General features: G+C 39.0%; 9 protein-coding genes across 9 annotated transcripts; 4 read left to right on the forward strand and 5 right to left on the reverse strand.

The window, feature by feature from the left end:
- Nucleotides 1-1,828: 1,828 nt before the first annotated feature.
- SAPINGB_P004816 (uncharacterized protein) lies at nucleotides 1,829-5,893 on the reverse strand (the record flags this gene model as incomplete). The annotated part of the gene is made up of 1 exon (XM_031999531.1): nucleotides 1,829-5,893. The coding sequence occupies one exon, from the start codon at nucleotides 5,891-5,893 to the stop codon at nucleotides 1,829-1,831; it is 4,065 nt and encodes a 1,354-aa protein (XP_031855422.1).
- Nucleotides 5,894-6,417: 524 nt separating this feature from the next.
- Nucleotides 6,418-6,780, forward strand: SAPINGB_P004817 (uncharacterized protein; the record flags this gene model as incomplete). Its single annotated transcript, XM_031999532.1, has 2 exons — nucleotides 6,418-6,488; nucleotides 6,552-6,780. 2 exons carry the CDS (start codon nucleotides 6,418-6,420, stop codon nucleotides 6,778-6,780), a joined length of 300 nt encoding a protein of 99 aa, XP_031855423.1.
- Nucleotides 6,781-7,249: 469 nt separating this feature from the next.
- On the forward strand, nucleotides 7,250-7,879 carry SAPINGB_P004818 (uncharacterized protein; the record flags this gene model as incomplete). The annotated part of the gene is made up of 1 exon (XM_031999533.1): nucleotides 7,250-7,879. One exon carries the CDS (start codon nucleotides 7,250-7,252, stop codon nucleotides 7,877-7,879), a length of 630 nt encoding a protein of 209 aa, XP_031855424.1.
- A 128-nt stretch (nucleotides 7,880-8,007) lies between these two features.
- On the reverse strand, nucleotides 8,008-8,859 carry SAPINGB_P004819 (uncharacterized protein; the record flags this gene model as incomplete). Its single annotated transcript, XM_031999534.1, has 1 exon — nucleotides 8,008-8,859. One exon carries the CDS (start codon nucleotides 8,857-8,859, stop codon nucleotides 8,008-8,010), a length of 852 nt encoding a protein of 283 aa, XP_031855425.1.
- A 475-nt stretch (nucleotides 8,860-9,334) lies between these two features.
- SAPINGB_P004820 (uncharacterized protein) lies at nucleotides 9,335-10,666 on the forward strand (the record flags this gene model as incomplete). Its single annotated transcript, XM_031999535.1, has 1 exon — nucleotides 9,335-10,666. One exon carries the CDS (start codon nucleotides 9,335-9,337, stop codon nucleotides 10,664-10,666), a length of 1,332 nt encoding a protein of 443 aa, XP_031855426.1.
- A 121-nt stretch (nucleotides 10,667-10,787) lies between these two features.
- On the reverse strand, nucleotides 10,788-11,360 carry SAPINGB_P004821 (uncharacterized protein; the record flags this gene model as incomplete). The annotated part of the gene is made up of 1 exon (XM_031999536.1): nucleotides 10,788-11,360. One exon carries the CDS (start codon nucleotides 11,358-11,360, stop codon nucleotides 10,788-10,790), a length of 573 nt encoding a protein of 190 aa, XP_031855427.1.
- A 490-nt stretch (nucleotides 11,361-11,850) lies between these two features.
- Nucleotides 11,851-14,196, reverse strand: SAPINGB_P004822 (uncharacterized protein; the record flags this gene model as incomplete). Its single annotated transcript, XM_031999537.1, has 1 exon — nucleotides 11,851-14,196. One exon carries the CDS (start codon nucleotides 14,194-14,196, stop codon nucleotides 11,851-11,853), a length of 2,346 nt encoding a protein of 781 aa, XP_031855428.1.
- A 4,751-nt stretch (nucleotides 14,197-18,947) lies between these two features.
- SAPINGB_P004823 (uncharacterized protein) lies at nucleotides 18,948-22,410 on the reverse strand (the record flags this gene model as incomplete). Its single annotated transcript, XM_031999538.1, has 3 exons — nucleotides 18,948-20,032; nucleotides 20,090-22,324; nucleotides 22,374-22,410. 3 exons carry the CDS (start codon nucleotides 22,408-22,410, stop codon nucleotides 18,948-18,950), a joined length of 3,357 nt encoding a protein of 1,118 aa, XP_031855429.1.
- Nucleotides 22,411-23,356: 946 nt separating this feature from the next.
- Nucleotides 23,357-24,631, forward strand: SAPINGB_P004824 (uncharacterized protein; the record flags this gene model as incomplete). Its single annotated transcript, XM_031999539.1, has 1 exon — nucleotides 23,357-24,631. The coding sequence occupies one exon, from the start codon at nucleotides 23,357-23,359 to the stop codon at nucleotides 24,629-24,631; it is 1,275 nt and encodes a 424-aa protein (XP_031855430.1).
- Between the last annotated feature and the right edge of the window lie 87 nt (nucleotides 24,632-24,718).

The raw sequence follows: 24,718 nt of genomic DNA on the forward strand, positions 1-24,718 counted from the left end.
GCATTATTAAAAACTACCTTTCGGCTATTTATATATAATAACAATTCTGGCATTTCAGGTATGCAAAATTAATAGACTTTTTGATGGGGAAAAAGTCATTAATCAAGAAACCTGGCTTTGTTACCATCTATAACCGACCACCATTAGATCTATTGGTGAGAATTATCCATCCCAACACGGGGAAAAGATAAAGTCTCTAAGGGGAAAAACCTTGCGGAATCCTTTTTTTTTTTTTTTTTTTTTAATGTAAAGACTTAGACTTTTTAATAACAGTTTTGTTTAATAGACAAATATTTTAAAGCAAATGGGCATTTTTTCAGTAAGTTCAATGACTTCAATATGACTTTACATTTCTTTCTTCAAGATTGCAATGCCTGATATGTTACTACATAGGTAGTTAAGAATTTTTAAAATACACCTACTTCAGGTACAACTAAAAAAAAAAGAAAGATTTGAACTAATTCTAGATTGGAAAAGATTATAAAAAAAAAACAAGCACTGAAGTTAAAGACAAGATTGAATGCTTTTACAGTGAATACAAGTAATTGAATATCGTTATTAAATATTAAATATTCCAAATGAAAAAAAAAAATACATTAAAAATTAATAAATATCATAATATAATGTCACGATACTGAAAAAAAATTTTTTTTGCAAATTCTCTAAAAGTTTGGTCAATATTTTCAATAGTCTCCCTCCAAGAACTGTCGTTTAACTTATAAATTATTACTCAATTATATAAATATTATTAAAAAAAAACTAATTAGTCTTTACTTATGATTAATTAATCTTTTAGTCCATACTTGTGATACTAATTAAAGAAATACTCATTTTAGAAATTTTTATTTTTTTTTAGCAAACTAATTTTTTTTTTATGGCCAAGAAATTATATAATTTAATAGTATGAATGTCTACACTTGTACAAGTGGTTTTGTTAATAATTAATTATTTATATATCAAAAAAAAACTACACTTGTGTAGACATTTAATCAATCTACATACTTATAATAAACATAATAATTAACAACAATTGTTAGCCATTTTAAAATTTGCATTTTGCAATATATATGGCTTGCATAAATCTCAACTTTCTTTCTCCTTCTCCCCCACATCAAGATATAAATCTCTATACGAGTAGCAGCATCAGCTTAGCCAAACTAATGGAAAAAAAAGTCTTTGTTTATATACAGGCTATTACTACTATAAAGCCCATGATTAAGCGTTGTTGTTGTATTTATTTTAAAAATAAGAACAAGGAATTTCTTTTATTTTATAATTATTATTCAAAAATTTATCTTTATTTTTTATCAAAAAAATCAAATTGAAATGAAAAAAAAATAATAAATTTGAAAAGTTTATCACCGTTTATCACCGTTTTTTTTTTTTTTTGACAAATTGAGTTTCTTCCTATTTGTTTTTTTTTTTTTTTTTTTTTTTTTTTGAAAAAGTCAATTCATGTACCAAATCGTCTCACACTCTACGCGCTATTCCGTAAAGAATTAAAATTAAAATCAAATCGAGATACTTTAAATTGTTTTTTTTTTTATAATTAACAATATTGTAATCTTTAAACAGTTTGAAATAAAGGAAAATAAAAAAAAATATCTACTCAATAATTCAATCAATACTATATCTGGTTATCATTTTAAAAGCATTATATTATTCTGTATCACTGAAAAATAAACATTTATATATAAATTAAATCAAGTACTTTTTTTTTTTAGTTTGTTTTTTAAAAAAAAAAAAAAAAAAGGCAAGCTGTCTATTACAAAAAAAAATCACACACACATATTTTTTCCCAAGCATCTAAGATATCCTCCCCCAAAACTTAAGCAACCCACTTGCGAGCGTTGCGGAACAGACGAAGCCAAGGACCTTCAGCCACATTGTCTGGGTACCATGAGTTAGTTTCAAGCACCGTGACACGCTCAGGGTGAGGCATCAAAGCCAGCACACGACCATTGGGCGTGCGGATACCTGTAATGCCTTCGGGTGAGCCGTTGGGGTTGTAAGGATAGCGTTCTGTAGTCTTGCCGTAGTTGTCTACAAAGCGCAGCACCGTGAGGTTATCTTTGGCAAACTGTTTGGCCGCCTCAGGCGACTCAAATGACGCACGGCCTTCGCCATGGGCCACTGCCACGGGGAAACGCGAACCACGCATGCCAGAAAAGAAAATGGAGGGCTGGTCCTGAGCAGAGTTGGTTGCATCGTCAACCACCTCGACCATGACAGTGCGGGCCTCGTACTGCTCACTGGCATTGCGCTCAAACAGGGGCCAGTTTTCAGCGCCTGGAATGATGCTGCTAAGGCGGGACAAGAACTGACAGCCGTTGCACACGCCAAGAGCAAAAGTGTCTTTGCGGTCGTTAAAAAAGTGCTTGAACATAGTGCGGAGCTCGGTATTGTACAAAACACTCTTGGCCCAGCCGGCACCGGCACCCAAAACATCACCGTAAGAAAAGCCACCGCAAGCAGCCAGACCAACAAAGTCAGCCAGATCAAAGCGGCCGGCAGCAAGGTCCGACATGTGAACGTCGACTGGAGTAAAGCCTGCAAGCATCATGGCGTAGGCCATTTCATTGTGACCATTGACGCCCTGTTCACGGAGGATAGCGACACGGGGCTTTTGGGGCAAGAGATTGGCGACAATATTTTCAGTAGGATCATAAGTTAACTTGAAAGAGAGACCAGGGTCGGAGTTGTCGAGAATGTTCGAAAACTCTTGGTCGGCAGACTTTGGGTTGTCTCTAAGGCGCTGGAGGCGGTGGGAGGTGCTGGACCAGACCTGCTGCAGAGTGGCTCTGTTGTTGGAGTAGATGCGGGAGCCACCGTAAGAGATGTTAACGTATTGTTCCTTTTGAGTATTGACCTGGGCAACAATGGAAATGGCTTGAGCTGGGATGCCTTCTTCAGTAAGAAGAGTAATAAACTCATTAGCGTCAGTCACTTGGAAAACAGCACCAAGCTCTTCATTGAAGAGCTGAGAAATAGCATCGCCAGAAGAGGTTTCGAGGTTAATGTCGAGCCCAACGCGGCCGGCAAAAGCCATTTCGAGGAGAGTGGTAATGAGACCACCGTCACTTCTGTCGTGGTAAGCTTGGACCAGATTAGTAGTCTTGTGGAGTTTTTCAAGAGTCTTAAGGAAGGTTCTGAGAAGAGAATTATCGTCCACGTTGGGGGCCTCATTACCGACTTGGCCAAAGACTTGGGCAAGAGCAGAGCCACCAAGACGGTTTTGGCCAAGACCAAGGTCAACCAAAACAAGGCTGGAGTCTTGGATACGCTGAAGCTGGGGGGTCCAAGTACGGGAAACGTCGTCAACGGGAGCAAAAGCAGTAATGTTACAAGTAAGAGGAGCAGTGACTTCACGGCCGTTCCACTTCATCTTCATAGACATGGAGTCCTTGCCAACGGGGATAGAGACGCCGAGGGCAGGGCAAAGGTCGAGACCAATGGCCTGGACGGCCTCGTAAAGAGCGGCACCCTCGCCTTCATGGGAAGCAGCTGACATCCAGTTTGCACTGAGACGAACGCGTTGGAGATCCTGGACATCGGAAGCGTAGAGGTTAAGAAGAGATTCAGCGACAGCGATTTTAGCGGAAGCGCCAGGGTTGATAAAAGCCAAAGAGGGACGCTCACCGCAGGCAAAGGACTCACCGTGGCGGACACCAAATGAGGAGAGGGTGACTGCAGCATCAGAGACAGGGGTTTGCCAAGGGCCAACCATTTGGTCGCGGGTGATTAGGCCAGTAACAGATCTATCGCCAATGGTGATGAGGAAAGACTTGGAGCCGACCGAGGGAAGAGACAAGACGCGCTCAAGAGCGGTGGAAACAGCATCAACGGGGGAGACATTGTAAGCAGCCAAGGAGTGATCAAAGGGGGAGAGTCTAAGGGGCTTTGTTGTGGTGTTGCGAACCATGCGAGGGGGTTTACCAAAAAGCACAGACATTTCAATGTCAATGGGGGTAGAGCCGAGGAGACGGTCAGTAAGGATCAAGCGCTTTTCAGAAGTGGCATGACCAACAACACCGTAAATGGCGCGTTCACGTTTGCAAATAGCTTCAAAGGCCTCAAGGTCATTGGGGGCGACTGCAAGGACGTAACGTTCTTGGGCCTCGTTACACCAAATTTCCATGGGGGACATGCCGGGCTCAATGCTGGGGACGTCACGAAGCTCGAATTTTGCTCCTAGGTCATTATCGTGGACAAGCTCGGTGAGGGCGTTGGAGAGGCCACCTGCACCAACGTCGTGGATGGACTGGATAGGGTTTGCAGGGCCAAGAGCGACGCAGGAATCAATGACCATTTGGGCACGGCGTTGCATTTCTGGGTTGCCACGTTGAACAGAGGCAAAGTCGAGGTGGGCAGCAGCATCACCGGAGGCAACTGAGGAGGCAGCACCACCACCAAGACCAATAAGCATTGCAGGGCCACCAAGGACAATAATTGCAGAGCCTGGGTTAATGCCACGATCCTTGAGAGCAAACTGGGGTCTAACGGTACCGAGACCACCAGCAACCATGACAGGTTTGTGGAAGCCACGGATTTCTTGTTTGCCGGCGGCATTGGTGACGGTTGTTGTGAGGGTTCTAAAGTAACCAGCAATGTTTGGTCTGCCAAACTCATTGTTAAATGAGGCGGCACCAATGGGAGCCTGGAGCATAATGTCTAAGGCGCTTGAGATGTGAGCTGGTTTGCCAACGTCAAGTTCCCAAGGTTGTTTAAAGTCTGGGATAAGAAGATCAGAGACAGCGTAGCCAGCAAGTCCAGCCTTGGGGCGGGAGCCACGGCCAGTAGCACCTTCGTCACGGATTTCACCACCAGAGCCGGTTGCAGCGCCTGGGAAGGGGGAGACAGCGGTTGGATGGTTATGGGTTTCGACCTTAGCCAAAAAGTGCTGTGTTTCCGGGTCCATTGAATAAATGTGGGATTGAGGGTCTGGGGCAAAGAAGTAAGCCTTTGCACCTTGGAGGACGGCAGAGTTATCAGAGTATGCGGAGATGGTATACTGGGGGTTTGTGTTATGGGTATTACGAATCATTTTGAAGAGGGTGTATGGTTTAGGCTCATTGTCAATGATCCAGTCTGCATTGAAGATTTTGTGACGGCAGTGCTCTGAGTTGACTTGGGCAAACATGAAGAGCTCAACGTCGGTTGGTTCTCTAGCGGGGAAAGAATCAACGAGGTAGTCGATTTCAGCTTGGTCCAAGGCTAAGCCGAGAGTCTTGTTTGCTTCTGGGATGCCGTTACGGGGGACATGGACAAGGGGTTTAGGAGAGTGATGAGCAAAGAGATCATTGCTGGAAGGTTTGGTTAGAGGAATGTACTGGGTCATTCTATCGTAGACGTAATCGAGGAAAACGCCTGATTTAAGGTACTCTTCAAAGGGGAAGCTTTTGCGGACCTGGAAGATGAAGTCGATGCCGCGTTCGATACGGAGAACGTCATCAGCGAGGCCACAGACTTGGGCAATGTTTGTAGCTTTGGAGGACCATGGGGAGACAGTTCCTGGGCGGGGGATGACTCTGATAAGGTAAGTATTTTCTGGGAGGGTTGAAGATTCTAAAGAGTCGTCCTTTGTGGGTTGATTTGGGAGGATTGATTTCTGTGAGTCTGAAGAAGATGATATCGAATCAACGAGAGCCTGGGTAAGAGTGTCAGAGAGGTCAGGCTTTGAGTCGTATTCGAGGAGAGTTTTAAGGAGAGCTAGTTTTTCATTGTTAGAGTTATCGAGAATTGAAGAAGTTGGTGCGATATCAGCATAGTGGACATAGACGGATCTAATAGCGACGACAGCTGAAGAGTTTAAGCTTGTATTGATGTGGTTGATGAGAGAAGTGATGCGAAAGGGCGAGTAGGCAACAGGGCCTGGGAGGGCAATTAGGGTCATCTTAGAGGAGGGAGGAAGAGATTGACCTTTTAAAGGTAGTGGATGGAAGGATGAAGGGATGGATTGATTGTTAGATGTTAATGTTGTTGTGGTGGTGATAGTTTAAGAAAGAAAGAAAGAAAGAAAGAAAGAAAGAAAGAAAGAAAAGGGAGAATTTTTTTAAAAATAAAAAAATTTATTTATTTATTTATTTATTTTATAAATTCAGTCATACACACACACACTAAAAGCCAGGAACGAAAAAGACCGGTTGATGGCTTTTCACGATATAAAAAAAAAATAAAAAAATAAAAAAAAAAATTTTTTTTTAAAAAAAGTGAAATGAACGGTGCAAAGTGAGCCGCACGGGTATTTGTCATGATTAGTAATAAAGTAGTAGTTAAAAGCAAATTTTTTTTTTAATTTTTTAATTTTTTAATTTTTTTTTTTTTTTCATTTAAATAAATTTAAATAAATATTTAATTTCTTATTGTTATTCTATTTTAAAAAAAAAAAAAAAAAAGAAAAAAAACAATACTAAAAAAATGCCACAAGGATCTCTTAAAAAGTCTACAACAAAATCTCCTGGTAGAATCAAAAAACAAACAAGTAAAACGTAAGTTATCATCTAATCTAATATTTGATAGTGTTATATATATCAATCTAACACTTTAAATAGTCCTAAAAAGGCTGCTCCAAAAACTCTGGCTCCAAAAAAACGTGCCGCAGTTAAAGATGCTCAGATTGCTCGCAAACACACAGCTGCCCTTACAGGAGCAACAGAGAAAATCCTTGCAGCCAAAATAGGACACTTGGAACTGCTTAAGGGAACCCGCAAAGAACTTGAAGAAAGAGAAAGAAAGAAAAATGATAAAAAGAAGAAGAATACTAATAACCAGGGTAAATAAAAAAAAAAAAAAAAAAAAAAAAAAAAAAAAAGGAAAAAAGAGGCAAATTATCTATATGATTCTGATTAAAAGCTCGATATTCTCGGTCTCTTCTCACCAGATTGTCTATTTGCTAACACAGATGGATGGCAGTACAATAATGAACTCATAAACTCAACGGTTGTCGGTGGTTGTCGTTGTTGTTGTAGGCGTTATTGTTGTTGTTATTGTTGTATCTTAGGAGTGATTATGTGATACTCACTCCATATATTTAATTTTGTGCATTTTGTAGGTTTTTTAAGTTTAAATTTAAATTTTATAATTTAAAATAAAAAAAATCACAAAAAAAACTCACCTTTTTTTTTTTTTTCTGTCTGTCCATTTCATTTAATCAATTCGTATCAAACAAACAAACAAACAAACAAAAACTTCATTCATTCATTTACTTTTTCTTCTTTAAATCATTTCCTTAAATTCCTACTTTTTTCTAATGTCAGCTCATCAAGCTACTGCTGCTTTTGCAGCCGTTGCAAAACGTATTCTTGCTGCCCCTAAAAAGCCCCTGACCCAGGAACAAAAATCAATTTTAGACAAAATCATTCGTGTAGACCAAGCAGGAGAACTGGGAGCAAACTACATCTATGCTGGCCAACACTTTGTTTTTAAACGCAAATCCCCGGCCCTTGAACCCGTCATCAAACACATGTGGGACCAAGAAATTCTTCATCATAATACTTTCAATGACATTCAAGTTAAAAACCGTGTTCGACCTAGTCTTTTCACCCCACTCTGGCGTGCTGCTGCCTTTGGTGTCGGTCTCTCTACTGCCCTTATTTCAACTCAAGCCGCAATGGCTTGTACAGAAGCAGTCGAAACTGTAATTGGTGGCCATTACAATTCACAACTTCGCTGGTTACTCACAAACTTCCCAGAGGAAATTGAACAAGCTTCCGAATTAGGGTTTTTCAAACACCTCATCAAACAGTTTCGTGATGATGAATTGGAGCATCTTGACACAGCCATCCAACATGATGCCCATAAGGCTGTACCTTACATCTTTCTTACAGAAACAATCAAGGCTGGATGTCGAGCTGCCATTTGGACCGCTGAACGTTTCTAAATTTCTTTTCAAAAAAATAAAAAAAAAAAAAATAGGACCTTTCCCCCCTCTTCTATGTATCATATATAAAATAAATAATTGTAATTATCTCTATATAGCTCTCTCTTTCATTTTACTTTTTCAATTCTTCACTTTTTCTTCCCCCGTGAAAACCGACTACTCATATCCTGGGCCTGACTCACAATCTTTTGTACTTTATTACTGCTCAAAGATCCTCCCTTCATATCCCGCTCCCAATCAAACTTGTCCCGTTTCCTTTTTTTCTTACTATTTTCCTCCTCTCGCTTTTTCAAATGCTGGTCTAATAATGATGGTTCATTCCTTCGTGCTAAAAAGTACTCTTCTTCCTCTTTCTCTTCATCCTCCTCTTCTTTATCTTCCTTTTTCTTTTGTTTCTCTTTCTCTTCCTTATTGGCTTCTCCTGTTAATCCCATCATCTCATCTGCCATCCGTTTCGTCCTCTCACTCTCAGTCTCAATTTTCCCTGCCATTGATACTCCTCCTCCTCCTCCTCCTCCTCCTCCTCCAATCCTCCGCATTGTCTTAGGATCATACCTAATGTCCTTGTCCTGCTTTTGTCCTAGTGCAAATGCCATCCAGTTTTCCCTCGCTGCCATGTCTTTTTTCCCACTTGCCTTGTCTTCCTTCTCCTTCCTCTCCTGCTCTTCTAATTCCCGTAGTTTTAACCTTTCCATAGCCTCTTGTTCTTCCTGTGCACTGTTATCAGTTGTTGCATCTGCAAGTTGTGGACCAAACCCGTCATCACTATCACTTTCACTTTCATTTTTATTTTCATTTTTATTTTTATTTTCATTTTCATTTTCATTTTCATTTTCATTTTCATTTTCATTTTTATCTTCATGATCTAAAACCTCCGTCTTTTGTGATTTTTCTTGTATTTTTAAAAACTTTTGTTTTCTTTCTTCTCGTTGCCTGAGAATTGACTCCGGAATAGGCGGACCTGCCGTTATACTGGTCATTGTTATTCTAATCAAATTCCTGCGGTGGATTGTTAAAGATATATTAAATATAAATAAATGCTGCTATATAAGATATGAAAAAAAAAAAAAAATAAATAAATAAATAAATAAAACGGGGATTTTCAATTTCATGCTCACTTAATGCCGGGTAACTTCTTATTTATTTTTTGTGTGCCACCACCGGCGTTTTTTTTTTTTTTTTTTTTTTTGTTTCCTGCGTGGCTGCCTGTTTGCCTGCCTGCCTGCCTGCCTGCCTGTCTTCACCACCTTCAAAAAAGCAGCCAAACTTGTGCAGCCTCCGCCATTTTTTATGGCCAACCAAATTTTTTTTTTTTTCCCTTCTTTAAAAACCTCCTCTTTTTCCTTTTTTTTTTGTTTTTTTTTTTCAACAACAAACCAAAAACAAACCTTTCATATCACTACCTACCTACCTACCTACCTTCAACCTCAAGGTTACTCTGGTTTAACGCCTCCTATGAAGTACTCCTCTGTAGTCCAACTGGCGGCCTCCGTATCGGTTGCTGCCGCCGCTTCCTCAACCACTTGCCCTCCCGCCTCAGTCTATGTCTTTGAACCTCAACACAAACAACAAAAGACCGTCTCTAGCAACACCACCCCTCAACTTTCAAACAAACAATCCCAATTCCTCTTGGCTGACTTTCTCGGTACTTCTTCCCTCTACTCTTCCGCAGACATTAAAGATGAATTCCCCTCAGACTTGGTCCACAAATACATTGCATCCCTCACCAATGCCATGAATGGCGATACATCCAACTCAAACCTCGCCACAGCAATCGTCGTTATCAATGGCCTTCCTGACTCTCACACTCTTTTCCAGGAATCCTCTCCTGAATTTGAAATTAAGGAGTCTCCTTCGCCATCCTTTTTCCGCGCATTTTTGGACCGCATGTCCGGCGACATGACCAAGGTCTCAGCTGCAACAAAGTCCCTCCAGCAGTCAGCAGACAAGGCCGTCTCAGTGGTATCTAGTTTGGCTCACAAGATTGAGGAGGCTGCTCTTAAGGGCCTCAAGGATATTGGAATTTACAAGCGTCACCCCATGATGGGCGATGCTATGGGCCACATGATGGACTCCATGATGGAACAATCCAGTGAGGACGACGATGAAGACTGCAGCAGCTTTGCGGGCCAACGCTTGAAGGACGATCTTGCTCGCTTGGAGACTCTTGCTTCCAAGGGCCTTGCCCCTGGTGAAAAGGCTCTTTTGCGTCTCGAGTCTCTTGACGTGATGCTTCAAAACTCCAAGTACGCCCAGTCTTACGAAAAGGCTGTTGGCAAGATTTCCAAGGCTATTAACAACCTTGCAGACCATGTTGATGACGCCAACCTGCGCCTGATGGTTGTTGCTGCTCCACGCGACGCGTGCACCAACAAGCAGGAGACTTTGTTGAAGCCATGCTCTAGCAAGAGCGGTCTCAAGAAGCGCAGCAGCACACGCTCCACTATTGTTGCCAAATCGTTTCCCTCCATTGAGGCCTGCGAGACTGCAACTGGCAACTGCACGGGCCATGGTGCATGCATCAAGACTGGCACTGCACTTGACGGTGAGACTCCCGTGTATGGCTGCGCATGCCAGGCTTCTTACAATGCTGACAAGAAGCAGACAACAAGATATGGCGGAGCAGCGTGCCAAAAGGTGGACATTAGCGTGCCAACACAAATGTTTTTGTGGAGTGGTATTGCACTTGTGTTTGCTGGAGCTGCGGCAATCAAGCTTGTCTACAGCATTGACGCAGAGCCTCTTCCAGGTATTCTTAACCTTGGCAAGAAGCCAACTACGAATTAGAAAAGTCTTACAAACAATGTCCATTTATAATAGTAATTAATAATTTTTTTTTCCTTTTATTCTTTTATTCTTTTTATTATTATTATTATTATTATTATTATTATTATTATTATTATTATTATTATACTAAACCATCGTACAATTGTAATGCAGACATAATTGTTGGATCTAAATGAACGCCTTCTTTAAACTCCTCAAATGAGATTTGTCCATCTTTATTTTTGTCCATCATTGAAAAAAGTTTCTGAACGCGTTTGTCAGGAGTTGATTCATCTTCTGGTAATTTAACCATGGAGCCGACCATTTTATAAATAGCAGAGACGATGGCCAGCATTTCGTCATAAGAAATATATCCATCATCGTCCAAGTCATAAAGTCCAAAAGTCCACTTAAGTTTTTCATCAAAAGAGCCGCGTGATGTTATGGAGAGAGCGATTATAAACTCTGAAAAATCAATGTATCCATTTTTATCCTTGTCAAAGACTTTAAATACATATTCAGAGTATGTGCTTGGGTCTCCGAATGGGAAAAATCGCTTGTAGATTTTCTGGAAATCTTCTTGGTCAAGGTGTCCTGATGGACAATCTTTAAGAAACCCCTTGTACCACTGTTGTAGTTCTTTGCGGTCAAAGTGTGTTGCCTTTTTAAGTTCCTGGAGCTCGTCCTTGGACAGTTTGCTTTGGCCTTTGCCCATTGTTTTGGAGTAGTAGTAGTGAAAGTGGTTGTAGTTGTGGTGGTGGTGGTGATGATGATGATTTAAAAGAGATTTTGCAATGATGTAGCTCAGATGGCTCAGATGGACTTAAAAAAAAAAAAAAAAAAGATTGTTAAGATAACGCGAACGTAGATTTTTTTTTATGGTGGTAAGAAAAAAAAAATCAAAATAAAAAAAAAATCGGCAACTCAACAGATTGGCTGCTTTTTTTTTTTTTTTTTTTTCTCCGTCTTTATTAAGTAACTTAAAAGAAATAAAATAAATAAATAAATAAAAAGAAGCGCGGGACTTTTTATCCTCAAGAATTTCCTCTTGTATGTTTATAATAAAAATCTACAAATTCCAAAAAAAAAAAACTTCAAAGGCAAACTTCAAATGTCTCTTTTTCTTAATCATTGCTCTCTTAAATTCTCATCAATTTTCATTATAATTAATTAAATAATTGATATATTAAATAATTAATTAAAAATCATGGCTGTGTAAATTGGCCTTCGCACCGCGCCGCAAACCATCCGCCAAGCCCTTCACGTAAAATCACACTCACTCCGCCCCCCACACCACTACCCTCGGCCCGAGCACCGGCACCCAAACCCACACTACCATTACCATTACTATTACCACCACCACCGGGTTTCTCCCCAACCGGATCCGTCCCTGACCCTACCTCCGGGTCCTGTTGTTGTAATTCAAACACATAACTCTCCAGCTTCACAAACCGAAGTGCTTTGCTCCCTCCATCTTGCCCCTGCTCCCGCCAAAATGATTCCACAATGTGCTTATATCGCAACCAGTCTTCCAATAAATACGCCGTGTTCTGACCCAAGTACGGCTTGCTCTGCGAATTGCGCAGCCTCAAAAACTCAAGCTTCGGCAACCCCCTCACAACCTCCTCAACAACCCCCATCGACGGCGCTGCAACGCTTAACCCTCGCAACGCCTTGCACCCTGCCAGTTGCCGAATACACCCACTACTTAACGCCGCAACCGTCCCCAAAGATCCGCCCCGGCCAGCCGTATTACCCGTCGTCGTCACAACAAACGACCCGGCCCCTCCAAGCCCCATCACAAGCGTCTGCGTCGCCCCACCCCCAGGCCCTGCAAACCGCACAGCTTGCCCACCAGCAGTCTCTGTCCCAAATGTATTGTCAAATCCCAAATCAAGCACCAAGTTCCGTAATGTCCCTCCATGTCGTGATACAATCGCCCGCGAGTACATCTCGCACAGCACAGGCCACGACACCCGTCCGGCCTTGGCTGCACTCCACCGAATCACAACTTTTAGCGATTCCAATGGACGCTCAGCTCCAACCCCGCTCGAAAGTCCTGCCAAAAACCTTGGTACCGTGTCCCGCCCATTTTCCGACCAATCAATTGTTACTGACCGCAATCCTCGTGAAACTTGTCTTGCAAAATTAGGCAAAAACCCGGCCTCCAACGGACGACCACGACTATCGCACCCCTCTGCACTATTATGATCGGGCAACCCATCAAGTTCCATATTATAAGTATCCACACCGCTAAGATGTAGCCGCTCAAGAACACTCAGCTCAACACACTGCTCCAACAATGCAAAGTCTTCATGTCCACGTACCATCACACCGCGCAACCCAAGATACTCAAGGTGCAGCTTCCCCGGAGGCCCATAAATCACCCCTCCTGGAATAGGAATCGAACAAGATCGCAAAGGCGAATAACTGCCTCGTCTAGACTCCTCCTGCTTCTCAACAAGCTGCTCCCTCAACGTCCCGAAAAAGGCTGATATGCACTTATCGTCCATCTGCCCGTCAAGCCCCCAAAACGCTCGCCCCCGAGTCGTCAGGTCTGCAGCATGATTGTCTCGCCCAACAACCCCTCCTGCATTCCCCACAGGTCCCCCAGCTCCCGCAGGTGTAATCACGCCCTGGGGATCTAGCGAAGCAAACGCCAAAAATGGGTCTCCACCACCGGCCCCCGCAGACCCAGCCGTGCCTGCAGACCGGTCCAGGTGCAAATGGCGTAGATTGTGCACTGTTTCAGGTGAGTTGGCAAGCATCCGCGCAACGTGCGGTAAAAACTCAGACCCCAAAAACGGCTCCAGCTCAAGCTTATGCAAATGTGGGAAATGTAGTTCTGAAATCCCACCAACTGTTTCCCGCGTCAGCTTCATTGCCAAACATAGTGTCTCCACAGGCGCACTCGTAAGAGATGCTAGCAAATCCACCGTTAATAGCGGTGTAGCACTCCACACAAATATTGCAAGATTGGTCATCGCTGGTAGTGTGCGAGCCAAAAACTGGCGAATCTCAAAATCAGGCAAATCCATATTGTTAAGAACCTCAAACCGACGAATGTACGTCGCCTTCGAAGGGTCTTTAGTCAGTGCTCGCATACACCGCCGCATCCCGCCAACAGTGTGTACAGACGTATATGCAAAATACTTATCATTATGATCTGAATGCTCGTCCAACGCACTCGAGGTGATGGACACTTCCGAGTCAAGAGTCGAAACAGATCCTGGAAAACCTCCAGAAAACCCATAAGAAAATGAAGATGAAGAAGATGATGAATACGAATCCGAGAGATCGCTCTTGGGTCGTAGCCGCTTATACTTGACCTCCTTGTTGAAATGCTTATGAGATGAATCCAGTACAATGCACTGGTAGAGTCTTGAAATGGTCGACTCATAGAGAGACTTACACGTCAAACATAGCCGGAATGCATCTGCTTGCCTACATTGCTGTGCAATGAGATGTCGGACTTCAAACGGCAGCGCATCCAAAGTCATGCGGGGTTTTTGTGGGGACCCCTTGGAAGAACAAGATAATGTTTCTGGCATATCTAGTATGATGGAAGAAGAAAAAAAACTGTCTTGAGATGAAGAAAAAATATTGTTGGAATAAACTTCCGAAGATTTAGTAGAACAAAATGAAGAAAGACTCTCTTGAGATAGCCTGTTGTAGGAAAAAGATACGGTTTCAAAGTACGGCATTTTTTTTATTTTTTTTTATTTTTTATTATAAACATTGAACGTGATCTTAATGATTATCGCGGTAACACACAGTCCCAAGCGTACTTTTGTGAACGATAAGAAAGATGTGGCTTGAGCGCGGGATTAGCTGAAGCTGAAGAATGCTGTGGCTTAGAGTGTGGCTTGTTCGGTCCCAAGCTGAATAATGTGCAATGGAAAAAGAGAGGTTTCAATGATTTTGAAGAAGTGAAAAAAAAAAAAAAAAATTTTTTCAAATCTTTTCAAGATGATCCTAATGATTTATATAAACAAATTAAACAAGCATCTCCTTAACTTTGACATTCAACGGCGCGGCCACTTGAGCTCTGTGCTAATATTATGCAATATTTCCAATTTCAGAGTTATCTGATGGTTCCCACATCATCCTCCAATCAAATGCCTTGCCTCCATCGCCTATTTCCCTCTGTAGCCAATCTAGGCTCTCACCATACATTCGCTGCTCCGATACCGGCCAGTCTACTGACTCGCTTCACAAACGATACCCCGTTTTTACGTGTGATTTACGTTGAGACCTGTGAGGATTTTCAAAACCATAAAATAATTTTAGTCTGAGGAATTTAAAATTTTTTATTTTTTTATTTTTTCGTTGTTCTTCGTCATTTTGAGACTTTTTCGCAACTCTCGTATTTCTTGATATATTTAAATGTTAAAAATTTAAAAGCAAAATGTCAAATAATGCCTTCTCATATACGGTTGAAGCTCCCTGGGTCTTAAAAAAAATTTATCTAGAAAAGTAAACAAAAACATACCCACTTTTTAACGAGGGAAGAGATAACTTTCAACCCCGAGGAAATAACTTTAATACCCTTTTATATCCGATCCCCCCTTAATACCAGTCTGATTCGACTTATAGGTCTTCTTGAGCTTTCTACCTCATTATTATCACTATTGTCATCCTCGCCAACATCGCTAACTTCGACATACTAAGATTTTTAATTTTTGGATGTAAATGTGCAGGTGCAACGTTTGACATCTTCAAAAATGTAAGATATGATGCTTTAAATAGCTCTTAAATAATATTTTCATAAGAAGGTGATGTAGTGGTAATCCAATTTTTTGTCAAACACTACCTATTGGTTAGCTTAAGCATCATCAACAGCAATAAAATGCAATAAAATGTAATAAAATGCAATACAACCACTTTAATCTTTTTGAATAAACCCATCTCTCTTATCATGTTCCATGAGTCATCACCATCATAAGTCTTAAATAAAAAAAAAACTTTCGCTCTAATATGTTCTCTCGGTTCTTTCAGTATTTATATTCCAGAATTAAAAAATCCTGTAAGGTTTATGATTACTCTATTAAAAACAATCCAACTGTCAGGTGTATAACTGTTCATGTGAATGTATCATTTCCATAAAATGGCATTTATTTTTATAAATGAACATTGACGCACATCTGTTTTAAATATGTTTATGTAGAAGAAGTCAAATATTCAATCAGGATGTTTTTGTCTCTGTGGACGTCTTTTGAAATTCTCTTGAAATGCAATGCCCCTTCAGCTTCTGTTTCTGTTGAGAATACGAGTAACCACACTGTAAATTATTTCTAGGTTTTCTTAGAGTATGATTAAAAGATGTAAATTGTGTCTTTTTCTTTTTATTTTAAGTGACCATTAAAACTGCATGATGATGTATAATTGAAATAAACATTGATTTCATAAAAAAAAAACTTTGCCTGTGGGGTTGCTAGAGATTTGTACGCAAACCACAACTTGATGGTATTTTTCATGAAATCGAGGGGTAGAAAAAAAAAAATTACGACCCTAACCCTTAATTAAATATAACTATAGTTGTCTAACCGGTTATTTGAATAATAAATTGTTAAGTTGTTTTAACAGTAAAGTAAGTTGCATTGCCCCCATTCCTGTAAGTTACTTGTCAATGTCTTAAACGCAACATTAAAAGAATGCGGTTTCCTTTTTTATTTTCAAATCTTTTTTTAGTTTAATGAAACTCACTCAAGTTGTGTTAAATCTCTCAAACCCAGAGCGTCGTGCAAATCGTGCAAATCGTTCAAATTGTTTAAATCGTGCAAAAGAATTTCATACATGTTTACTGATTGACCTAGTTTATAAACAGTTAATTCCAATAATCGATTCTTCAAAGGCTATTTGAATAAACCTGTAAAATAAATATCTTTCATTATTGCCAATTAAAGAATTTTTTTTAAATCCGAAAAATTTTGTTTGTATTTATTTTAAGATACATACATCAAGTTCACTGGAACTTGTTTTAATGACAATATTCAATAGATTTAGTATTGGAGATCGTTCAACCGTTTCATCGCTTTCAAAGGATTCCATTTTCTCATTTAACCTTTATATGCATATGTGACACCAATTTAACAATGGGAAATTTGACAACATTCAAAACCCCGAATCTTCCCTCGAAACCTATCTCTGCACAAGTATTTTAAATTTTATTGCATTAAGAAAAAAAAAGGCCGGTTCATTGAAGATTGATTTATTCTTTATCTTTTGCTGAAAACTACAAAAAAAAACTATTTTTTAAAAAAAAGCACTTCTAGTTCTTTATTCATCTAAAAAATTAGTAGGTTCAGGAGTAAACCACTCTTCTCTTCGTTTTAAAAATCGGATAGCTCATTTATTTCCTTTTCGGAGATTTCATGAAATTAATTTATTCTTTAACATCTCTTTTTTAATTTTTCTTTCAATGACTTCTTTATTCACATGTTTGTCTCAGCTTTAACGTTGAACCGCTAACTCAGGACATTGGAATAATATCAAGAGTCATCATCGATGATCAGTCCACGGAATATCGAGATCCTTAAAGAAGTCGAAGGTAATGCTCTTAACTAATTCATAAATAAAAAAATTCATTTATTAAAATGGAAATGCATTTTTAAGTTTTCAACTGCATTGAATTTTTAGAAACTATTAATGTCTAAAAAGCCTTGCTTATTGGCCAAAATAATTTAATGCTTTTTTGTTTACCCAAATTTAGGTAATTTTTAAAATATTCTCCATTTAATTTTGCGTTTTAACAGAATTCCAATTATAAATATATTTTTATTATGGAATCATATACCTGCCAATCATCTTCTTGACTCAAAGTTTAGAATTATGTTTCACTATTCATCAAAATATAGTTGGTTGTCTATATAATGATAATTTCCTATCATTTACATGAACAATTGTAAAAACTAAGCTTTCTAAGACACGTCACTTCATCTCATCTATACATATAATTTACTTTGGTTCTGAGTATTAAATAACCCACACTTTTCATCAAAGACACTTTCAATCCGTTATTTTCTTCCCAAGTTCAGAATTAAACCGCACAATAAAAAAAACTCTATCTTAACTTCTTGGCTTGTTAAGCGATGAATGCATTAAACTCATTACTTAAACAGTAAAAGTTTGTTAAAATCATATTCTGTTCCTAGTGTGTATTGACACAAGGCGAACTATAACAAACCTTACCCCTTGAGAAATAATATACAATAATATAAACCCTAGATTAGTATTTTTCCTCTTCTAAAATTAATAAAAGAAACCGCTTTTTAGTTAAATAGGATATTCCAAATAAGTAAATTTTGTTAATCTCAACCTCTTCAAAAAAATCTGAAGGCGCTGTACTCATCTTCAAATTCATCTAGACTTTTTTAATATCATTAATTTTATTGGTTATCTGACCATACTTATATGAGTATCTTTATTTTAGATATTTCAAATAGAGCTATTTTTTATTCTTTTCTATTAATATAATACGTAAATAATGCTTTTTTTGAAATTTCTTTTTGATAAATCATCTCGTCGAAGTGCCGCTGACAAATTCATTATTGTTTATTATTGTTCAATAAAAAAAAAAATTAAACTTGTACCAAAGGAAAGGATTTTCTGCTGTATTTTAAAAAAATATTCTTAATATCTCCGTAAACTAAAAAATATTGTGATTTATTACGTATTTGTTTCTCGTGTATTCAATAAAATCATTCCATGCAATACATATTCAGGCATATGCATAGATGAAATTTTAACTCAAACATTTAAACATATATATTTAAATGATTAATTGTTAATTAATTAAATTTTTCTCTATTTTTATAAAAAGATTAATTAATCCAAGTCGATTTATATATCATTGAAATACAAATTTCACTATTATTAATCAATGACTACACTATGATCCTGGAATCCTTTTTGGTGTATCTGCGTTCCAAATTTCATGTAAGCATTAAAATGCCCAAATAATTTTTCTTAATTAAGAATATTCTTAAAATATGCTTTTTTTTTAGATAACTGGTCAACGCTAACCCACTGTTTAATAAAATAGCATAATATGTTGCGTTTATTTTATCGTTCCATCTCTATTAATAGTTATGACAACATTTTAATTAATAGATGTTGTCTATATGTCGTATCTCTACAATGGTGATATTTTTCTAAACCACTTAAACTTCTATCTGAATTAATAAACATAACCATAATAAATCGACTGATTGCTTACTAATTAGTAGTAGACATTCCTCATGTGCTATGCCTAAAAAGTACAAAAAACTCTCTATAAACCTCTATCATACACCTATTTTGTTTATTTATTACTTGCAAATGATGAACTCGATATCGAGCAAAACGCATCCTCGACAGCAATCGCCTCATAAGTTCCTTGAAGACTTGTAAATATGCTGTATTGGTTACTGTATACTTGGTTAACAGTATTCGTTTCTACCACCTTAAGTTTAGGGGGATTTCCAACCATTTCACTGCGAGTGTACGTAAATGAAAATGGTGGCGATCCATAAAGTGTAAAGATGATTTCGGCCTGGTCGCCCTCATGAATATCTTGAATTACTGTTGTTCCCTCTGAAATCATAACAGAGGGCATAGGGTGAATAATCCGAGGCTCATGACTTAAATTAACAACACACGAAGAAGTGTCGGAAAGAGTAACAAGTGTCAAATTTCCTGGATTAGAAGCGATACGAGAAAATGGTGAACCAGTGGTCACACTTTGACGTTTACCATTAAATTCATAAGTGATGTCAAAAGGTCCAACACCATTAAGAGTAAAACCAATTCGTTCGCCAACACAAAAGTTGGTCCGAGGAGTAAGAGGAGTGGCATATGGCACATCATTGACATGAATGAATACCTCATCTTCTTTTGACAATGATCTTCGGCAGCCATTCGAATCTGAAATAGTTGTGAGAGTAACTCTATGCGTTCCCAATCCCAAGCCCTTGTAAATCTGGCTCAAGTAAAACTTCTTGTCCTCAATCCCGTCAATTGTGTGAATATCGGTTTTACCAGTACTCTCATGGTAAACATTATAAGATACTGAAAATGGAGCTTTTCCATTAAGCAAGATGGGGATACCATCACCATTGGATCGTCCATCATTATTCACACAGATTTTGTAAGTCTTTGATCTCTCAGCAAACGACGCAGCTGGTCGTGGATTGACCATCTGTTCTACCGTAATTGTATTGAAATCAAACCGGCTCATGTCTCGCTCACCATAAACATCATCTGAAATGCCCGTAAACTTATACTTGTATAAACCAGGCTTAAATGTTTGTAGTATAATGGAGGCATACTTGGTACCAACATCAAGTTTCTGATTAACAAGGGTTCGAGGACCAGTGATATCATAAAATATTTTAAAGGGAGAAGAACCTAGAGTTCATAATTAGTAAAGGTATTCCAAATCAAACTTTTTATCCATATACTTACCAGTCAAACTAAGTTCTAAAACATCATCATCTTGCTCGCAAACAGCCTCACGTCGGTAATTATTATTTCCGAGCGGAACCAATGTGTTGGGAATGACAGACAGAGTGGGACGTTCCAGCCATTTAACTTCAAAATTATTTTCAGGAGAAATCTCGCCAGGGCAATAAGCACCTTTAACAGATTCAAGGGTATAGTTGCCTTCAGAACTGACGTAAATCAGCTCACCATTTTGCTTAGACATAGTCTGAGTGTACCGACTCACAGTCCCATTAACATTAGTGTGCTTGTAAACAACGTTCCACGGACCCTCTCCACTAAATTTGGTTGGAAGGCCAACGCTATTACCTTCAAGAGTCATGAGGCTTCGCTTTCCGTTAATTGACAAGAACCCAGCAGTCGGGCGCATTCTGCTAACATCAATAACAACATCAGGCTCTTTTAAAGTAGTGACACATCCCTTATTGTTTTCAACTGAAACAAGTGAAACAGTATAAGATCCACCAGCTTTTAAGGGATCAGTTTTGATAACAAATCGGGATCCAGTAATGTTCTCCTGAGTGAAAGGCATTTTACGGGAGGAGCCATGAACAATTTCATAATTGAGTTTAAATGGTGGTACGCCAAACAATTGCACTGGAAGTTCAACGCTATCACCAGAACAAGCCTTTCTGCGAATACGAGGACTGACGAAGGTAGCACCTGCCAAAGTTTGAATAGTTTGCTCTTTGCGAGATCCCTCTTGTCCCTTGATGTCAATGTCTTTGTAGATGGAATCACTCAATTTATAAAACTCGTAAGCATAATTGCCAGCTTCGTTTGGTTTGAGAGTAATCTTATCACGGGTTTGGCTAATTGTTTTAAACTCATTGCGAATAATGGCACCATTCTTAATAATTCGGTAGTAGACGGTAAATGGAGGAGTGCCAGAAAGTGAAATATCAGCAACAACACCAACAGGACCAGCACATTTGTCTTCAACATCTTCAAATGTAACTTTAGCAACTGGCTCAGGTGGGACATAAACAATACAAGCCGAAGGTTCCAAAACTGTTCCTTGGCAATACCTTCCGTTTAGATTAAGAACTTTGTAAATACCTGCCTCTTTGACAGGGATATGGCCAATTTGATGTGTAAAGTTCTGAGTAAATGTGTAATACGAACCTGAGTCGTCGCTATCTTCCAAGGGAGAATGTTCCAACTCAACTTCAAATGGACCATTTTCCAAATCGGCATTAATAAACACCTGTAGTTGAGCAGAACCATTTCGCTTAAGTTTAACTGGGGTCTGAGATCCGCAGCCTTTGAAATTTATGTGTGGTCTAGAATGAACCTGAAACCCGTAGCCCAAAGACTTTGAAAATAAAAGCTTAGGGTTTTCGCGATAATTGTAAAGTTTATTGTAATTGACCACATTACCAAGAGCGTCTTCAACTTGATCAATAAAGTAGACCCAGTCACCGGTAGTGGTTAAAGCTGTATCCATTTCAATTTCCAATGACTGAGATGCAGCCCAAGAAAGAGTGTCTTGACCATTCCAAAATATCGATGATTTAGCGGCCTTAATTGAATGATGCATTGGATGTTCAGGGCTGACACTTTGAACTGAAAATTTAGACTCCTCGCCCTTAATTAATTTGGAATATTTGACAGTAAGTGGAGGTACACCATCAACTGAAATCTTAGGAAGATCAACATCGCCGATACACAAATGGGAGTCGCCATTTTCTCTTCCGCTAAAAATGTAGGCTGACGGGCAACGAGGGATAACGACGTCAGAGCGATATAATCGAATATTGAGACCGGAAGAATCAACAACTTGGCCAAGTCTATATAGGCCAGGTTCGTTGACAGGAAGCGAATAGTAAGAAATGCGGGGATCGGTCACTTTTTCTGGAGGATTAGACATTTTTAGCTTTTTAAGTTGCTTCTTTGTGAAATTAGTGGTAGTCATCTCCATAGTGTCGAAATCATAGTGATTAAGTTGAACAAGATTTGGAATAGTGGCATTAAATTTAACAGGGATAATGACTTCTGAGTACGATTGTTCCAAACAGTACGATTCTTTTAAAGGATTTAAAAGTGCGGTACTTTCTGGAAGAATATGAACAATATATTTTCCCGATAAGTGAGAAGACGAGTCGAAAATGTCTCTTTGCCGTACACGAGATCCTGATATTGAAACTTCGCGATCAAAAATGGGTTTCCAGATTCCCATGAAAAAGGCGCCCACGGAAGCTAAAGAAAATGTGACAAGAAAAATATTAAAAATAAATGATGCAATCACTAACAGTATAGTGAATCGATATGTAAATGTCAGCCATGGTATCCGTAGTATCGGTAGTAGTAAAAGAAAAAGTCCTTCAATTAGCCCAAACTTGAGCAAAAATAAAAGATATGAATAATCTGAATTATATCCATATTTATCTGAAAACCACAGATCCCATAATTTAAAGGCTTGTATAAGAAAAAAGACTGAAATTACTGTGAGCCGCTGGTTGATTGGGTCAATGTAGTCGGCTGGAATAAGTGTGTTGTATAGACTTTTCGGTTTAGTGTCTTTTTTCCATGGTTTTATTATATGTTTTTTAATTGGCGCGGAAGATGGTGTGCTAGAGGTTGACATATTTATTTATCCTCAAACTTATCATTGCCAAAGGTATGTAAGATGAATTGTATTTAAAGGAAGAGAGTAAGAAATAAGCAAAAATCTTCCCCAGGAAATGTTATATTTTGGCAGGCGTTCCCAGGAAAAAAAAATGTTCAAAAAAAATTCCCAAAAATGAAAACAAAACAATAAACAGTTACCCTGCTAAAAGTACAGCCGTTTAATATAAATATTTGTAATCATTATGTAATTAAATTTGGAGGAGAGATGTATCATTGCCGTTAAGCCGGAGAAAAAGTTGGCCTTTAGATGAGTGTTGCAGATACCACATGCATACTTGCTCGTAACTTTAAGAATTAAGGTGTGGCAAATTTTTTTATTTTTTTTTTTGTAAATACATTTAAAAAGATAAAGTCCCCCAACACCATTTCTCCGCAACCATAATCACCACAAGTTTCCATTTATTGAGTCTTTTTTTTTTTCTGTTTGCATCCACATATTTGAAAATCTATATTTCTCTGTGGTTGCATGCTCTTAGAGGTAATTTCCAGTCTGATTACCTTTAGAATGGACTAGTGTGTTGCACATACTTCAGTTCTCTCATCTGCCAGCTCAACTGAGTTGTTATTAAACAATCTGACGACACCCTCCCCTTACTATTTATGAACGGACTCCTTCAGTTCAGAGGCATTTTGTCATCTTTTAGACAATATGCTAGAAATGCAAAGCGCAACTTAAAACTCTCCCTTCTCAATCACATTTCAGAGCGTCTTGGGCGACAAGCCCGACCTGCTCTTGCCCGGGTTCCAGTCCATAATAGACGGAGCCGGTTCCCAAGAATTGAGCACTTCAAGGCACGTGAATATCATACCATTGGTCCTTTTCGTTTCTATTGTCCTGCCCGAGCAATGTGCCATAAGTTTGCGACAATGAGATATTTCTCTACTATCCAAACTAGAAATGTTAGACCTTATCTTTTTTCCTCTAATTATGCTTATTATTGTTCAAATAAGTTGACCGCTTATCGAGCCTTTTCAAGTGCCGCAGCTAGTTTTTTTTCTCGTGATAGAGGAAAGATTCCTCAGTTTTCTTTTTGGAAGTCTAAATTTAATGACTCTGTTCAGGAAGATTTGCGCAAGCGTGTTACTCAAAACTTGAGAAAGCGCTTTGTTCACTCTCAATCCCTTAATATCAAGCCTGTTGATGTTATTAGAAATTCATTTATCAATAGACTCAAGTCTCCTAGACATCGTCCTTTGGGTCCTCCTTCATTTATTTTCCCCCAGCCTAGTTTGGAGATCTCGTTGCGTGATGTTGCATCTTCAATGACCTCGTCCCTTCCTTCTTTTACTGTTTTGACTCGTGCTTTTCACTCTACTCCTGAAACTGGCTCTTATGTTGATTTTGACATGACGCCAAACCTCACCGTCCCCCCTGTGACTCAGCTTTCTACCGAGATTGTTGACAGAGTTGTGGATGATATTGAGCGTCATATTGATGAGCTTCGTGCAATGGCCGACAATATTCGCAAGCTTTCTTCTTTGGGTGAGCTTCCTATTTCTATTGAAGATCGTGCCATCAGAGTTTACTTTCCTAACTGCGAACCTGAACAAGTTAATTCTCTTTTGAACGAGGCCGAAGTCACTCAAGGCGTCATTCGCTCTCATAATGACAGTAACATTGTTTCTCCGATTGACTCCTCTTCTGAGTCATCTTACTACATGAACACTGAGACTGAGTCTGTGTCCACCTCTTCTGGTTTCTATTACCAAGATATGGAGTCTATCAGTCGCCGCAACAGTTTGTCCTCCGCTGGCAGTTTGGACATCGGTCGTATTCGCGGATTTTCTGAGCACTCCATGACTTCCCCTCCTCCTCTTACCACAACTACCCCTACTTATGATACTTTTTCGGAGGGTTATACTTTTTTGTCTTAATTTTATTTTTGAAGTAGTTTAGTTTTTTTATTAATTTATTATAATATAACTTTATTTACAAATTACGTAACTTGAAATCACATTTTT

The sequence above is a fragment of the Magnusiomyces paraingens genome (assembly GCF_902498895.1).
Source record: "Magnusiomyces paraingens strain CBS 517.90 genome assembly, contig: contig4, whole genome shotgun sequence".
NCBI lineage: Eukaryota > Fungi > Ascomycota > Dipodascomycetes > Dipodascales > Dipodascaceae > Magnusiomyces > Magnusiomyces paraingens.